Source organism: Cucumis melo, chromosome 3 (genome assembly GCF_025177605.1).
Source record: "Cucumis melo cultivar AY chromosome 3, USDA_Cmelo_AY_1.0, whole genome shotgun sequence".
Classification (NCBI taxonomy): domain Eukaryota; kingdom Viridiplantae; phylum Streptophyta; class Magnoliopsida; order Cucurbitales; family Cucurbitaceae; genus Cucumis; species Cucumis melo.
In genome coordinates, this window is record NC_066859.1 from 19,171,929 (window position 1) to 19,189,965 (window position 18,037).

General features: G+C 35.2%; 1 protein-coding gene across 4 annotated transcripts; it reads left to right on the forward strand.

The window, feature by feature from the left end:
• Positions 1–11,399: 11,399 nt before the first annotated feature.
• LOC103501331 (pheophytinase, chloroplastic) lies at positions 11,400–17,782 on the forward strand. 4 transcript variants are annotated; one of them, XM_008464883.3, is made up of 7 exons: positions 11,400–11,767; positions 15,835–16,163; positions 16,420–16,531; positions 16,636–16,729; positions 16,816–16,993; positions 17,092–17,161; positions 17,306–17,782. In XM_008464883.3, the coding sequence occupies exons 1-7, from the start codon at positions 11,579–11,581 to the stop codon at positions 17,333–17,335; spliced, it is 1,002 nt and encodes a 333-aa protein (XP_008463105.1). In that variant the 5' UTR covers positions 11,400–11,578; the 3' UTR covers positions 17,336–17,782. The 4 variants fall into 4 exon arrangements, with proteins under 4 accessions (XP_008463105.1, XP_050938934.1, XP_050938935.1 ...); XM_051082977.1 differs by having other exon boundaries at positions 11,425–11,767; positions 15,888–16,163; positions 17,245–17,782; XM_051082978.1 differs by having other exon boundaries at positions 11,425–11,767; positions 15,888–16,163.
• Positions 17,783–18,037: the final 255 nt, after the last annotated feature.

Sequence of the window (18,037 nt, forward strand, 5' to 3'; positions counted from 1 at the left end):
GTAACTTTGATAAACGATCGTCTATCAAAGTTAAACGATCGAGTAACTTTGATAAACGATCGTCTATCAAAGTTATACGATCGTGTAACTAATGTATTATGAAAACAAATTTTACCTGGACCAATCTCTCCAGCATCTGCTTCATTTCATACAGCTCCAATGACTGCTTTGTGATTGTGTCATCCATCCTACAGACTATAGAAGTCAGTGTGGATAAATCCTTACGAACTTCTTTTATTTCCTTCTTCAGTTTCTTGTAGGATTTTGAATGACTTTGTTCTTCTTTGTCATTGGACTTCTTTGATATGAAATGTTTCTTCTTGGTGATTGGATGCATTTCAGACTCGTCAGCCACTGTTTGACTTTGTTCTCTTTGGGGTGACAGTTGTTCTCTTTGTGGAGATGAGTCTGATTGCTCCAATGATTTGTTGTTCATTGCTCCAATGGATTCATCGTCCTCCATTTGCATGTTATCATCCCCTCGAATTCGACTCTCCATGAAAGCCTTCTTTCTTGGGTTGACATCTTGAGTTTAGGTTGAACAACAGTCTGCAATGTAATTGTATTATTGGATTGTGTAATTATATTAAACGATGACTGACAGGTTTTACTTACATTTTTGTTGTCGAATATGTTATTCTGCAGCATTTTGTAAGATGGAGCTTGTGTACAATTCCATCTCAATATCCTAGGGATTAATCCCTTACTGTTTCTTGTGGCCAGGTGCTCATTTGCAGTTGAGAGTACTTCATAAGCCCACACCTACAACATTTAAACAAATATGTTAAACTTTGATGTTCAATTGGCATTTACTTAAAGTGTATGAACAAATAAAAATCACCTGAAAAGCAAGCACGTAGCCTTTGATGTTGTAGTATGACACTGCTTTGGAACTTCGTGTCTTCTTCAGCTCGTATGCTTCTTTTTTACCTTGGAGACTTGTCTTTAAACTGTTGAGCAGACGACTGTAGAAGAAAGTTGACCAATCGAAGCTTTTAAATGCTTCTTCATCATCAACTCTTCCCAAAATATCCATGTCAAACTGTGTTTTCTTATCCTTCCCGACCATCACAGTTTCTATAAAGACGGCCAAGACGACCTTCACAGCATCGTCATCATTTGTAAACTCAAAATTCTTGAAAATTTCCTCAATTTCCAAGCATGTTATTACTTTCTTATTTTCTGATCCGAATAGAAGACTTTGTAGTCGCTTGCTATCGCAATCTTTCTCCAATGGATTGTTTGTTGGCCACAATCCAGTTATGATGTTGAATTCCTTTTGGGTAAAACGGACGTTCTTCCCTAAAACTGAGAAACATATTCCATCTGCGTTACCTTCTTCAGGTATCTGCCTCAGCAAGAAATGATGGATCAACTGGCCGTTGAAGACCATGTTCACATTCAGCAATGGACCAAAAATTGTTTTTTCGAACATTTGCAGCTGGTCCTTGGTCAGTTTATCCTTAATAAGACTGTCGATCTTATGCACTTGGCATGACACAGTGGCAGGGAAATACTTGTCGCTAGGTACAGCCATCCTAAAATGATATATATTGAAGACAGAAGTCGAATCCGAAACCCAAAACGCTTCACAATAATAATTTAAGAACACAATGATAGTTTTTGAAGACAGAAGTTGAAACGTTTGAAATATAAAGAAAGGAAAAGTGTAACGTTATAGTAGGAAAAGTTCGGGAAAATACCTTTTAACGTTGACGAAAAATATGGACTGAGACAAAAATGGTCTGAGAGAACAATGGACTGAGAGAAAACGAAGGTGTGATCAGTGCGGTTGTGTATTGTGTAGCGACGAAAAACGAACAGTCAGAAGGCGGAACGTATATATATATCGATCGTTTTTACCAAAGGGGCAATATTGTAAATTCGCATACTTTTTTGAAATGTTGAATCGCGGTTGTAAACAATTCGCGGGTGTCTTTCGTTGTTTCAAAAGATCGTTTAGTTTCTGTAAACGATCGTTTAGTTTTTTATAATCGATCGTTTAGTTAATTTCAAACGATCGATTGGTTGTTTTAAACGATCGTTTAGTTTTGTTCGACCAATCGTTTAGTTTTGTTTGACCAATCGTTTAGTTTTGTTTGACTGATCGTTTAGTTTTTTTCAAACGATTGATTGGTTGTTTTAAACGATCGTTTAGTTTTGTTCGACCAATCGATCGTTTAGTTTTGTTTAACCTATCGTTTAGTTGTTTTCAAACGATCATTTGGTTGTTGTTAACCGATTGTTTAGTTATTTTTAAATGATCGTTTAGATATTTTTAAACGAACATGTAGTTATTTTTAAACGATCATAAAACCAGTGTTTGTGTTCTTAAATGAATAAGTCAATCGTTATTTTCGTCTTCTTCATCCATTTGGAAGCACAGAAAGTAAGAATGTTGGGACAAATCATTAAGAAAACACATCATTAACAAACATTCATTAATTAGTGTAATACTTAGTACATTGGTAGGGAAATTTCTAATCTTGTATGCTCGACTTGTCGGTATATGAAATTGGATTGGTACACGTTAATCTGTTGTGACCTATTTGTTTACACCGACCACACTTATGCAATTTCGGAGCTTCACCAACACTTGGAATCCTCTTTTTCTTCGGTCGACCAACTCTTTTAACTACTTTTGGAGGTAAAACAGTCATATGTACGTAGTCTTCGCTTGTCTTCCAATCTGACTGATTCCCAACTGGGTAGACGGCCTCCGCATATGCAGCCAACAAACATTCATTAGTGTAATAATTAGCACATAAACTATAAACATTTATATTACGATCCCGTGCTGCAGCAATGGCATGTGAGCATGGTAGTTGCTCAGCTTGAAACTCCTTGCAAGTGCATTCTTTAGTCTGAAGGTTTACGACCTCCTTCTTATCTAAATCTTTGACATGAAATTGGTAACAGTCAATTGGGTTGACCTTCATTGTCAAAGCTCCTTCTTGTTTCTTTTGAATAACTAACTCTGCCCATTTGGTCAATGTAGACGTCACTTTAATGCCTTCTTCTCGACACTCCCAAAACCAACGTTGTAGCAAAGCTCGAACATTTTCAAGGAATGAAGCAATAGGAAAATCTATAGGTTCTTTCAGTATAGAATTCATGGACTCCGCTATATTTGTTGTCATCATGTTATACCGTCTTCCTGGGCAGTGAACACGAGACCATCGTGCTATTCCAACATCATTTAAATATTTTCCTGAACCATTAGGAAATGCAAGAAGATGTCTCCACGCTTCTACAAACGTTGATTCACGATATGTTCTCGATGCATTATAAAACAAAGTAGCAACCGTGTCATTCTTATATTTATCATGCAAATTTTGACTCAAATGTTGGACACAAAGGCCGTGGAATGCAGAGGGGAAAACTGATGAAATACCCTTGGCGAAGCATGTTTTCCGATCTGTTACAAAGCCTAGATTAGGCACCTCCCCTATTGCACCTTTCAATTTTCCTAAGAACCACTGTATTGAGTCATCTGTTTCTCTATCAACTACTCCAAAGGCTAGAGGATAGATCTGATTGTTACCATCTAAACAAACGGCCACTATCAACTGACCCCGATATTTGTTCTTAAGAAATGTTCCGTCCATGACTATGACCGGTCTAATGCAATTTAAGAATCCTCTAACACATGCACCAACAACCATAAAAAGATATTTAAAGAAACGATCATCTTCGAGTTCCATGTGAAATATTGTACCTGAATTTGTAAATTTGAGTGCTTCACCATATTTACGCAAAAGATTATATGACTCTTCAGGAGACCCTCGCACTCGTTCATATGCATTTTCTCTGGCACGCCATGCTTTCTCATAACTCATATTTATGCCATAGTCTTGTCTCATGTCTTCTATGATATCACGTGGTTTGTATATGCGACCGGGTCCCTTGAATTTGGACTTTATTAATTCTCCAACAACCCAAGATTTTGCTTGCCTATGGTCACGATTCAAAAACTCAAGAGAACATGAATGAACTTTCACATACTTTTTAATCTTGAATATATTTGAATCCTTCAGTCTAACCGCTCGCAATCTCCAACCACACTGTTGTCGATGCATCTAACGAAAAGAACCTCTTTTGTAGACTTTTTTACTACAAACTAAAAAAAAATTTTCATTGCCAAACACTTAATCTCATTGACAAATCTCTCTTGCAAAAAAATATTTGTCCTACATCCAACTCTTCACTTGTAGAGCTTTCTTCCGACCAGCCACTTCCTTTTGTCTTCAACTTCCGACTAGAGGACCTGTAGTCAACTTTACCTTTTCCTTTGCAATCTTTTGTAGGAGCATCTCTTTGTTCTGGGATGTCAAACAATTCATTGTACATTTCAACTGACTCCCATGTAAAAGTATCATCTATTGAATGATATGACTCATATGATTCCCATATAGCCGAATTGGTCCCTATCATGTTATCACACAAGCCACCCTGAACTTCACCAATATCAACTTCATTCTCATCTAATGTATCCATTCCAATTGGAGGAGGATGAGGGTTTAAATTTTGAACTTGGTTGCTCCCAGATACTGAATTGTAATCTTTGTTTAACACTTTCATGCTTCGATTGCTTGTAGGCTCAAAAGATAGGTATAGGGGGACCTCCAATGGATTTTCACTAAGAATATAAAACTTCAAATCACGGTCATTGCTTAACTCAAATGGAGGAGCTTTCTTTTCCCCTTTGATCTCATATATACATCTTATCTTTATGTCGAACTTTGTAGGGTCAACTTCTGCAAGGTCATATAGTTCAGACTGTAAATCTTTGTGTGTTATTTCTTTAGGGACAACAATGCCTTTTAACACTCCTCCTTCATATTTTCTTCGTCCCTCATCCCATTCACCGCCGTGACGCACTAAAATCCGAACATGTGCCATCCTTAAACTACCTTAAGTAGTTTTGTATCTTCAAAAATTGATTTGAACTTAAGAACCTACAAAATGCGTGCAAGATGTAAAGAAATGGATTAGGAGGTGTACCAATTTGATTTTGAAATAAATAGTGGAAGTTTGGAACGTGCGAGATGTGTGCGAGATACGTGCGAGATGTGTGCGAGATAAAGCATGAGAGCCTAAGAGAGTTACTAAACATGCAAAGAATAGCTCTAAATGGATTAGGAGGTGTACCAAGTTGATTTTGAAATAAATAGTGAAAGTTCGGAACGTGCGAGATACATGCGAGATGTGTGCGAGATACGTGCGAGGTAAAGCATGAGGGCCTAAGAGAGTTACTAAACATGCAAAGAATAGCTCTAAATGGATTAGGAGGTGTACCAAGTTGATTTTGAAATAAATAGTGAAAGTTCGGAACGTGCGAGATACATGCGAGATGTATGCGAGATACGTGCGAGGTAAAGCATGAGGGCCTAAGAGAGTTACTAAACATGCAAAGAATAGCTCTAAATGGATTAGGAGGTGTACCAAGTTGATTTTGAAATAAATAGTGAAAGTTTGGAATGTGCGAGATAGGTGCGAGATAAAAAAAAATACGTGCGAGATAAAAAAAAAGAAACCTTCATTCCTTCTATTCCTATTGCTTACTCCTCCTCTATTTGATCCAACTAAATCCTCATCCTCTAGTTCAATTCATTTTTCACTACCCATTGAACTTTCTAAGAACCTAAAACCAAAATTTGACTAAACTAATTTACGGCAAATAAGTCCAATTCCAAAAACCAGACAATTACGGATGAAAATAGCACCAAATACCCTAACCAAACATTTACTTACAGCAGATAAATTGAAAATCGGTTAGACATGAAACTCACCTAAATAAGACGCTCGAAGTTGATTGAATGGTCCAAATAGGAGCGACGAAATGCACTGGACAACGACCGACGAAGGGCAAGCGACGAAGGGCAAACGACGATGGGCAAGCGACGATGGGCAAGTGACGATGGGCAAGTGACGATGGCCGGAGTAGGTTCAGGTGTTCTACACGAAAGAAAAGAGAAGGGAAAGGGAACTATACGCGAAAGAGAAGGAATCGATGGTGGAGAGAAGGGAAAGCAACGTGGAAGAGGGAAAGGAAAGGAAGGGCATTTTTGTCTATTCACACCCAAATTGTCCTAAAAGTCTTTCTTTTGAAAACTTGTCCCAAAATTCATTTAAATCTCTTTTTTTTAACCTGTTTTTGGCAATTTCCCAAATATTTGGCAGGATCAATTATTATTTTCTATTTCTCACTTTTAAAAAAAAATCGTGGAAATAACAAAGAAAATTGTTAAATTATTTTAATTTATGAAAAAACTAACTGTTTAGAATAATTTTTTTCATTTTTTTCATGAATCTACCTTTCCACATATGACAATTGTCCATATAGAAATATAGTGTATTTGTTGAGATCGAAAATTCAAATTAAATATCACATATCATGAATACATTGTATTTGTAAACAAACTCACTTATGATAATTCTTAACTAAATCAAAAAAAATATTATATTGTTCCAATAATCTCTAAAGATATGTCATTACTATCAAATTGCTATTTCCGTCAAAATTAACCGTTAATATATCAAAATATTGGATTGCAAATAGAAAAATAGAAAATCCCAAAAATGTTTTGATTTATGGCATAACCGACTGCTAGATTTTTTTTTTTCAATTTTTATGCCTAAGTATATCCTTTATAAAGAGTAATTCCTCCCATATAAATAGAGTGTGTATTTGTATAGATAAAAAAATCAAACAAAATATCAGAGAGTACGAAAATAACGTATTTATCAATACATTCACTTTTGGGAAGATTTCGCCAACATCCACCAAAGATATGGCTTTAGTTTCAACATCCCCTAATTATTCGGATTTAAATCAATTAATTCACAAAATTTTAATAACAATTTGAATCTACAATTTATATCCTCCCCTAAAATCTTTAATTTGAATTCAAATTTTACCTCATATCCCTAAAATAACACAAATATAAATTCAACTATTTCGTATTTTTTATTTTTCAAACTATTTATAAAAAAATAGGCATAAATAATACATAATACATAATTGATATTTATTAACCTTTTGAGTTTAAAAATATATATATATCATCCTAGAATAGTTAGTTTTAATCTCAATTTTGAACCTTATTTTTAAATTCAATTTTTAATAGTTAGTTTAAATCCCTAAAATTATGCTAAAGATATAAATTTGAGTTAGATTATCATCCCTAAAATAATACAAAAATAACAAACTTCATTTACAACATTTTCATCCCCAAATTTTGTTGATTTAACAATAATTTCATAAATAGTACATAATAGGCAATTGTTATTTTGAATTCAAATTTTATATACGCCTAAAATGATGTAAATATATCTACAAGATTCTGGGGTTTGTTATATTTTAAAGAATTTGTTAATAATATTGGTAATTATTACAATTTCTTAAATGACCTTAAATATGCCTCAATGGCGTTTTTGTAATTAATTGAATCTTCTTCCTTATGTCTTTTAAATTAAATTAGAGAAAAGGAAAGAAACATAAAAAATAGGAAGAGGGGGCAGCCACAGGTTGAAAAAACACAGTAGAGAGATTTTTCTAGCAAAAAAGATTGATAGAGAAGAGTGTGGTGCGACGATTTCCGACATTCCAACAGAAAGAGAGACGTTGGTCAATGGAGAGGAAGACATTAAAGGTTTAGTCGTGGGTTTTTAGGCGAACAGAAGGTGACGATTTTGTGTTGTTTATGGCAGCTCCGGCATTCATTTCAATAGCTTCACAATATGTTTAACGGCTGGTTTAACCATAGTCCTGCAGCCGTCAGAGGTTGGTTTAGCAATTAGAGGAAGTTGGAGTTTCAACGCCAGCGGCAATGAGCTTTTTTAGCAACGTTTGACAGCGTCCGACGTTGGTCGTGGGTTTGCTACAGGTTCTAACGTTTCGACGTCTATTGGAGTCAAGTTTAGTCAACTTTCACGGAATTAGCTGCAAACAAGACGAAAATCTCAAAGTCTCCGATCAGAGGAGCCGACAAGAAGAAAATCCAAGTATGAAAACTTTGAAAGGTTTGAAGGAGGCGAGCTGAAAGTTCCAATATAGTTTCTGCAATTGATGCTCCAATAGTTTCTGCATCTGATGGAAGTTTGATTTTAATGTGTTAATCATGTGTTGGGAATGTGATTTTAATTATAGGGTATTTGTAGTTTCTTGAATAATTGTATTTAGGATTCAATTTTTTTAGTTAGGTAGGGGCATTTAAGACATTATTCCAGTAATTAGTTATCCATATTTTGTGATTTTGCTATTTTATCAAATTTAATAAAATTTTGTCATTTAGTAAACCTTCTCTTTTCTATTCTTCTTGTCAGCCTTTTTTTTCCCTTTTCAATAGCCCACTTAAAATGGGCTATTAAAAGTCCTATTTGTTGTAGTATAAATCATGGTGAAAGTGAATCCCAGGTAAATTCCAAATCTAGTTGAGGAATGAATTATGAGACGTTGGTGAAAGTGAATCCCAAGTCTATCACGAGATGCTGATGGAAGTGAATTTCAGGTCCAAGGATGAGATGCTAGTGAAAACGAATCCTATGTCTAATGAAAGAATGATTATTGCGAGACGCTGGTAGAAATCCTAAGTTTATCGTGAGACGCTGGTGAATGTGAATTCTAGGTCTAGGCAATGAGATGAGGTGGGAGAATCCCAAATCTTGACAACGAGTAGTGAATGTCCTGATAAATGAAACGCATGGAATTTTAATGTTTTTTTTTTTGTGGTTATGAATTGATGCAATGAGATTATATATATATATGTGTGTGTGTGTGTGTGTGTGTGTGTGTTTATGAAATGATATCGTTATCATTATATCTGAAAAATGTTGTATTCCCCAAAAAGGTATTTCCTAAACTCATCACTCACTAAGCCTTTGACTTATGTTTTAAGTTTTCCCTCCTCCAAGTTGTCAGGCGTCAAGCTAAGTAAAGAAAGGATGTCAAGCATGGAAACCAAGTAAAGGAGGGTAAGATGGGTTGTTATGTAAAATCGTACAACAAGCAAGCCGAGAGTGATGGGTTAAAAGAGTTAGTAGGTAAGAACTTTACTCCATGACGCTAAGGGCTACAACTCAGTTTTGAAGAGAGGCTGAGAGTTACATCACATATTTGTGAGCCCGAAGACAATGAATGGAAAAATTGAGCCAGACATGAAAAGCCTAAAGGTTGTCCTTGAGTTAGGTTGCTAGGCGATCAAGGAGAAGGACGAGAAAGAGATTTTTATATCCCTAAACAACTTGACGTGAAAAGTAGCATCCTAGTGGATGAAGGAAGGCATGGAGTGTGGAAAGAATACGAAAAAAATGTATGAAAATGAATGTCAAAGATGCATGATCGGTAACCTCATGTATTTTCATATATTTTGTTGCATGAAGGTTAATTTGTCAATAATTAATTTGTTATGGTCATATCTTTGTCAATACAACTTTATTTTAACTAAATGACCACTTACGTTTCATACGTTTTGTGTGTGTTGTTTATGAAAAAAATGGTCTTACAATGTTTACACTTATATAAATTAAAGTAAATAATTTATAATAAGTTTTTGTTTGGCTAATAAGCATGGTTGAAAGAATACATAAAAATGTATGAAAACTACGTAGTCGTTACACTAAAACAAAATTGTATTTATAGAGATATGACCGAAACAAAATAAAAAAAATAAGAGATTGTTCGCTAGAGGTTAGCGTGATTGCAAAAATGAGAGAGAAACTCAAAAAACTAAGATAGAAATGAAAAGAGGTTTGATTAAAATTATGAGAAAATGAGATATTTTCCATCTTGAGAAAATAAAAAAGTAAAAAATTAATTCTATCTTGGTCCCTAAATTTTGTATCTTGTTTTATTTTGGCCTCTTAAATTTTTAAAACGTCTATTTTAGACTTTAATTAAAAACTAGATGATAAATTGATGCATTTTAAAAACTCAAAAAACCACATTGTCTTTTAAATTTTGATCGTCCCCATTTTGGTGCATTGACATTGCATTTTAATTTATCAACTCATATGATAGATGCAATTTTATCATGCACTAACTTTTTAGTGCCTCAAATTTGGGACATTTTGTAATTCATTGATTGGGTTTTTTCTCTTCCTTCTAATTCTTCTCCTTTTCTTTCTTTTTGTTTTGTGATTCATTGTGAGAATATTTATCTGTAACTTCGTTGAGTTTTATTTTATATATGATTTGTACTTATTTTATTTTTCTAATTTACTTTACATGGTCGTAGATGTTAATACCTATATGCCAATTTTATTATATTTTTTATTCTATTCAATATACTTTTGAATTGCTTCAAGATTCTAATTTGAAAAAAAAATGGTGAAGTAAGAGGGGATGAAAGAGATTTGAGTTTTTGAGGAATAAAATAACAAATTAGATTTTGGGTTTGTTTGCTCCAAGTGCGTTTGATTATGTTTCTGTGTTGCACAAGAAATTTATAGAATAAATTAACAAAATTTATTGGTTATTTATCAATTTAATTAATACGATGAATATAATCTAACTTAATCATCTAAATATAGAAGACACATCATTGTTTCCTTAAAGAATTAATAGAATCTTAACGACATAGATCAAAGTAAGCTTCTTTTAAAGTTTGAGGACAAAGACAAACTTTCTAAAGGTTTTGAAGACTAAAATAGAACAACATATGAAATGTAAGAACTAAAATAGAATTTAAACAAAAAAAAAAAAAAAAAAAAAAAGAAAAAGGAGTTTAACATAAAACTTGGAGAATTACCCTTGTCGAAAATATTGTAAAATTTTAAACTTTATAATAATTTACAAATAGATAGATTTAAAATTTTGCTATATTTTTGTTAAATAGTTTGATTTATGAAATTTTTTTATAAATATAACAAACTACTAAAATATTTTCAGTCGCTTAAGAAAGCCATGATTAGTCATTTCTTAAATATTTCAGGTGTGCCCTTCCATATTTTTCTTTCCTCTACCATTTTTTTATCGGTCTTCCTCTCTTGCTCTTCTTTTCTTAAATTTTTTACTTTGTTTTAAAAGAAGCCAAATCTAAAAGACGGTGTATAGCCATTTAGATTTATTAGGTAACCAAAGATGGTGTATAGCCATTTAGATTTATTGGGTAACTAAATAAGATTGTAAATCTAGATGCCAGAAGATTGTGTATAAAGAATTGTTTAGCCAAATCTGAACGATTGTAGTCAAATCTAAACAAATAGTGAAAAAAATTATTGTCAATCTAATTAATTAAATACCAATAACTCAATCTAAACGATAATGTACAAATATATTATGCATTTTACCAAAGAAGAAGGTATTTTCTTATTTTGTTATATTTTCTAAAAGACGAATTTATTTATTTATTGTACTATGTTTAAAAACGTCTCTAAAAACTTTTGGATTTTAGGTTTTTTCTTTTTTTGTTGGGAATTTTCGTAAGAGAGAAGGTCCTACGTGTATGTTTTTCAGTCACGTAGAAACCTATTCGGACCCACTGAGTGGTTTGCTACTAAGCTTCTCTCACTCTCACTCCTCTCTCATCTTCTCCATTTCACTGATTCACTCCCATTCTCAACTCTCGACGCTCCAATGTTTGCTACAGCGCTGGGATCCGTCTCCGCCTCCTCCTTTCTCTCACAGATTGCCTCCATCGGTGCTTCTTACGCCCCTTCGACCTCTACCTCCTTCTCCCTTGTACTTCCCAGGCCCCTCTCTCAGTCAAGTTCCGGAGTCCTACATACTCTATCTCCGCCGCCTGAATCGGTTCGACGTGCTCGGGTGAGTTCAACTTTCATCACTTCTTTCTTCAACTGTGAAGGTGTTTGCTTACTCTTGATGCGATGAACTAGACTTATTCCCCTTTTCTTTTTTTGTCTGTGTTTTGAATTTTCTTAAGTACATTTAGCCCCCAAACAAAATCCTAATTGTACCTTAAAATGTAAAAGAACCTTCAATTCCCAAAACACACTCAAAGATGCGAAAGACCACCATTTGACTCCGAAATCAAATAATCTTCCGAAGATGCTTGATTTAGTTCTTTTTTTTATATAGGAACATTTCTTTGAATGAATGAAATAAGGGAAGACCCAGCGGCCAGCACATAGGTGATTATAAGAAATCTCTCCAATAGGAAAGGAAAAAAATATAAACTAGGAAGTAAAAAGAGATTCAGAATTACACTAATAGAAAACGTAAGTAAGAACCGAGTCCAAAAATCTATCAAAAGCAGAGGATGTGTCTCTAAAGAGCTGACCATTACATTCATCACAAAGAGTCCAAACGAAATCTCACGCAATAGCTAACCTAATAAAATGTCTAGTGGCACCAAAAGGATGCCCAACAAGCAAAAATTCCTCGAGAGCAATGGCGGAGTTGGTGAAGGCCAAAGACCAATCAAAGGCTTCCAGAACAATATCCCAAAAATGTGACGCGAAAGAGCAGTGAGCAAACAAATGAGCTGGGGTTTCAGAGGTATAGCAACACATGGAGCACCACGAAGGGGAAAGATGCATATAAGGTATATATGATATGACGCCGTAATCTATTTTACGTGTTTATGGCTCCAAGTTTGAGCTGACGTAAGGAAATTTTAATTTTCTTCAGGTAAGTATCCTTCCAAATAATTGTGTAGAGGTCCTTCCAAAGTGGTCATTAGTTCCAATAATATCAACCACGAGAGATTTAACGATGAAATACAGTGATGCATTGGCCAAATCCAAACATTAGCAGTAGATCAGTGTCTAACAGATGTGAGATGATCAGATAAAATATCCCATTTAGAAATTTTCAAATAATTAATGTTTCAACAGAGGTGAAGATCCGATAAATCAGAATCAACAATCCATACATCTGCCACCTTTCAGTAGGGCAAAGAGCAAGGAGAAACATGTGGGTGAATGAAATAGCTAAAATACCCCAACTCAGCCAAGGATCAACCCAAAAAAGGGTTAGTACCATCACCAATACGATGTTGAAAACAACTATCAGTCAGCCCAATGTTCTGACAAATATACCTCCAAGGGGAGAGACGTGAACCATGATGTTTGCGGAGGGCCAGCCTCTATCGGTCAAATGATGGTTAGCATCAATAACTTTCCGCCATAACACATCCTGCTCGGTAAGGAATTGCCAAATCCATTTAGCCCAAAGGGCAACAATGGTGGAAATTTCCAATACAAGAGAAGAAAGATGATGCCTCTAATCGTTGAGTTCTATTCCAGTTGCAAAGGAAAAATTTAAGTTCCTTTAATTTTCATCATTAGTCCATGTCTATGTATGTCAACACGGGGATGATTATTCCACCAAACCTCCACCATAGCCCGAAAAGAAGAAATTGTAAGTTGAGCATTCTCAAAACGGATAGGGAGTACCTCAATCCATTACTCGAAGTCAGAAACGAAGGAAAATGGTTTGATTTTATGCTATTGAGCCACTTTGAGATCATTGAACCAAACTTGGCAATGCATGCCAAGTAAGCAAGAATCTATCTGATAAAGATAGATATTTAGTAAGGCCAGAAGTCAACCAAGTAACAACCATTATTGAGAGGAATATCATGCAATTGAGTAATTCATAGAATGCAATCTGCTGATTGAAAGTTGCATACTTTAAGAGACAAAATGATCGTGAGATTTCTGTAAAGTCCATCGATTCACATTAAAGTCAGTTGCGATTACCCTTCTGTCTCCCCCAACCCAACCCAATCGTTAAGCTCTTTCCAATAATCTATTCTGACCCAACCCAACCCAATAGTTAAGCTCTTTCCAATAATCTACTCAAAACATCGTCAGAGGGTCCATAATGTAAACCGAAGAGAAAACCATCAACCAAAGATAAATGTACAAACACAATAAAATGGCCTTGAATAGTCTCGTGAACTTTATAATCAGGTTCACTTTATAAGACAAGAATACCACCATAATAGAGGTCGACAATTCAGAAGATGCTTTCTCAAGAGCCAAAGGCATATTGACTTGGCTTAATTGTGGTATTCTCTCAACGGTGTTCCCCAGGTTGCTTCGTCTTGCTTTTTTATCTTGATATTAAGGTGGCTGATGTTGGATAGTAAATACAAAAGGTGGGATTTATGTCTTTGAAAGCGTGAAATCTTAATGACCTTGAAACTTCAGCTCTGAGCTTCCCTTTCTTAGTTGTTGTTCTTTGTTACATCTCGTGCTCCTCCTGATTCATGGAGGATCCTCATCTTTTTCTGTGAAATCTATCTCGCATGGGTGACTTGATGGACACTGTGGATTTCCTGCAAAGGATCTATATTCTTTTATGTGGATGGATCATTATCCTATTCCTAAGAAAATAAAAATTTTCTTATGAGAGCTTAGCTTGGATGTCGTCAATAGTGTTGATAGTCTTCAACATCGTATGCCTTATATGTTTCTCTCTCCATCTTAGTGTGCTATGTGTCAAAGCCATTATGAGTCCCCTGGTCATCCATTTATGCATTGTTCTTTTGCCTCTCGCTTCTAGCATATTATTTTGGATGCTTTTGAATCACGATTGGTCTTAGCCTGCCCCAACAATTCTGTTGACAGCTTCTGTGGGGAGAAAGACCACTTTTTCTAGTGCATCTGTGCTATTCTATGAGTGCTTTGGGACGAGAGGAATAGTAGGGTGTTTAGGGCGTTGAGAAGGGGAGTGAAGGCTTAATGTATCTTGTTAACCTTCATGTTTCCCATCAGGCTTCAATTTCAAAGACTTTTTGTTATTATTCTATGAACATGATTATGTATAGTTGGAGTGCCTTGTAACGGGATTCCTCCTTTTCATGGATTTGGTTTTTTGTATGCTCGTGTATTCTTTCATTCTTTCTCAATGAATGTCGTGTTTCTCATTTTAAAAAAAATACAATATTCTTGACATTTTGGCAAGTCATCCGTTTTATGGTACAAAGAAGATGGGTTGGTGGCCATATTGCATGTTTTTTTCTGGACTTTATGGGGTGAGTGTAATAAGCGTCTCTTTATTGACTTGTTTTGATAGTTTCATGGATTTGGTTCCGTCTACTAGGTTGTACGGGTGTAAAACTAAGCACCCTTTTAAGAGTTATAATCTTTCTTATTTAGTTTCCCGTTGAGATCTTTGTTGTAATCACCTATTGGTATTTAGAGTATCCCCTTGTTTCATTTTATCAATAAATGTTTTTTTAAAGGAAACAAATAATAAAAAGGAATATTGATGAAGGAACTAGAGGATGTAATTTGGGCTTACATAATAACACAACTGTAGCAAGACTGTCATTTGTTGTAACATTTAGGTTTAGGGGTTAATATATTCACAAAAATTGTTATGTCAATCTATCCAATCTAAGTCAATCTTTAAATTGTACAACTTTACCATGCATGAAATCTTGAACGAAGGAGGAGCCACAAAGTCGGTCATCATGAAGCTCAGTTTGCACGTTAGGCTCAATTTGCACAAGTAGGCACCTATTCACACACTAGAGAGTTCCTGGTTTAAGATTGGAGCCTTAGTGCTCAAGAGAGTTCTCCAAAAGGACCAACAAAACATCCTAGATAGTGTCCAACTTGGTAAATTTCTGGCCAAACTTAAAAGATGGGTGAAAGGTCATTTTAATTAATGATGACAGCAGAGTTTCAATTTTTTTTTTTCCTTTTGAAGGACTGGGTAAAAATCTTTACCTATTCTAAATAAGTTTATTTAATTAATAACTCATACTATGACCCTCCTAACATCCATTGCCCTATAAATGGTGACAATAAACAAACAGATAAACTAATAACTAACAAGTAGCGAGCAGTAGGGAAGTTTTTTTGGTAAAAGTGAGGATGAGAGTAATGGGACCACATTCAGGCTTCATTTGGTTGCAGGTGCTTGTGAATTTGCAGCAAACATTTCTGAGAAATCAGAACTGTTTTATCAGATGCAGGAACTGGGCAGGACGGTTTATTGGTCTCAGCAAAAATCCATCTACAAAAGCAGCTGTGATTACTGCAGCGTCCTCAGCAGCATCTGTGTGCATTGGGCCTGCTCTGGAGGTGCAAGAAATACGGGAGAGATCCAACAAGTGGCAATGGAATCAGTACTCCATAAACTATTTTGTTTCTCACTATCAACCTCAACAGCAACCACAATCAAGTTCAAGTCCTGTCGTCCTTTTAGTTCATGGATTTGGAGCTTCTATTCCCCATTGGCGCAGGTATGGTCTCTCTCCACTTTATTGACATTTTAACATTTGAGGTTACAGTCTCCAAAATCCAATAGGCAATAAGTTCTTGTAAGAATACAACGCATTCGTTAGGTGTTATGGACTGTCATTAAACCAACTGATTCACAGAAGTTCCAGCGATTGACTGGGTCATACATCAAACAGTCAACATGCCTTTATTCAGAGATTTGTTGTTCATGTCATGCATGTCAGCGAGTCCTGATATTTTATTTGGAGATTTCTTCAGGAATATTAGCACGTTGTCTCAATATTCAACTGTCTATGCCATTGATCTCCTTGGCTTTGGTGCTTCCGATAAGCCTGCTGGCTTTGCATATACAATGGAAACGTGGGCAGAGGTATGTTCTGATGGAAGGTTCTATTTTGTATTTAATCTTATGAAGATCTTCCATTATTAATCAATGGGGAACCGTTAATGTGATTCCTTTCTCACTGGTGACAGTTGGTAATAGATTTTGTGGATCAAATCATTAAGAAGCCAACTGTGCTAGTGGGTAACTCGGTGGGAAGCCTTGCTTGCGTGATTGCCGCTTCAGGTGCGTCAAACCATAATTTTCAGAAATAGATCCTTAAGAAGCACTCTTGATTTTTGAAACTTTTCTTATGTTTACCGAAAAACCAGATTCCAGTAGGAATCTAGTTCGAGGACTTGTTCTCTTAAACTGTGCTGGTGGTATGAACAATAAAGCAATTGTCGACGATTGGAGGATCAAACTGTTATTACCTTTGCTTTGGCTGGTCGATTTCTTATTGAACCAACGAATAATTGCTTCAGCACTATTCAAACGTGTGAAAAAGAGGTATCTTGTATTTGGTATACTTTTATCCAGCTTTTGTTTTCATGTGGGAAAAGTTAAATGGAGATTAAAATTAGAGGAAGTATAATATTTCTTCGCAGAGATAGCTTGAGGAACATTTTGTCGTCCGTATATGGAAACAAGGAAAGTGTGGATGAAGATCTGATAGACGTAGGAGCCCTTTCTTCCCACTCACCTCTCTTCTTCCTCGGATTAATGATGTGTTCTAACCATGTTTGAATTGAAAAATATAGATAATTGTGGAACCAGCAAATGACGAAGGAGCGCTTGATGCTTTCGTTTCGATTGTTACAGGACCACCCGGGCCAAGCCCGGTTGAACTAATGCCAAAACTTTCCGTGCCTGTTCTGATTTTGTGGGGAGATAAAGATCCATTCACGCCACTTGATGGCCCTGTTGGAAAGTACTTCAGGAAGTTAAGTATGGAAGTTCCAAATGTCAGTCTCTTTGTATTGAAAGGAGTTGGACACTGTCCCCATGATGATAGACCTGAATTAGTGCATGAGAAACTCCTTCCATGGCTGGCTCAGCTTCCTGCTTTGTAAGAGGTAAGTTTTTCAATATGATTTATATGTATATTTGTTTGTATGGTCATCCAACTGTGATGCTTCAATGGGTGCCAAAATCCTTGCATGTATTTTACCAATTTGTTAGTTTAACCATTAAAAAAATGTCCTCATTATAGGTTGATCGTTTAATTATATTTGTTGCAAAGGGAAAACTCGCAATTCTTAGCTCAAATAATTGTCAATAATAACGTGTTTTTCTTTCTTTTTGTTGCTTGAAATTTTGAATTTTGAATCTTGAATAGGTTGTTTTCTATATGATACACTTGAAATTAATATTGAATTGATATTGATGTGCAATTTACCAAATATATAGTTGCACATAGCAAATGTTATACTTCGAAATTTAATTTGCAATGAATGCAATTGATATATTGTTTTTTCATTGTTGATACACTAATGTTACTTGAAATTACTTGAAATGATTCTAGAATGAGTGTTGATAGAATACTAATATACT

Bases quoted from the DNA above. Each gene is read 5' to 3' on its own strand.
- LOC103501331 (XM_051082977.1), top strand. From the start codon at position 11,448: ATGTTTTTCAGTCACGTAGAAACCTATTCGGACCCACTGAGTGGTTTG. The intron at 16,164-16,419 runs GTATGGTCTCTC...AGATTTCTTCAG, and splicing joins TCTATTCCCCATTGGCGCAG to GAATATTAGCACGTTGTCTC. The intron at 16,532-16,635 runs GTATGTTCTGAT...CACTGGTGACAG, and splicing joins CAATGGAAACGTGGGCAGAG to TTGGTAATAGATTTTGTGGA.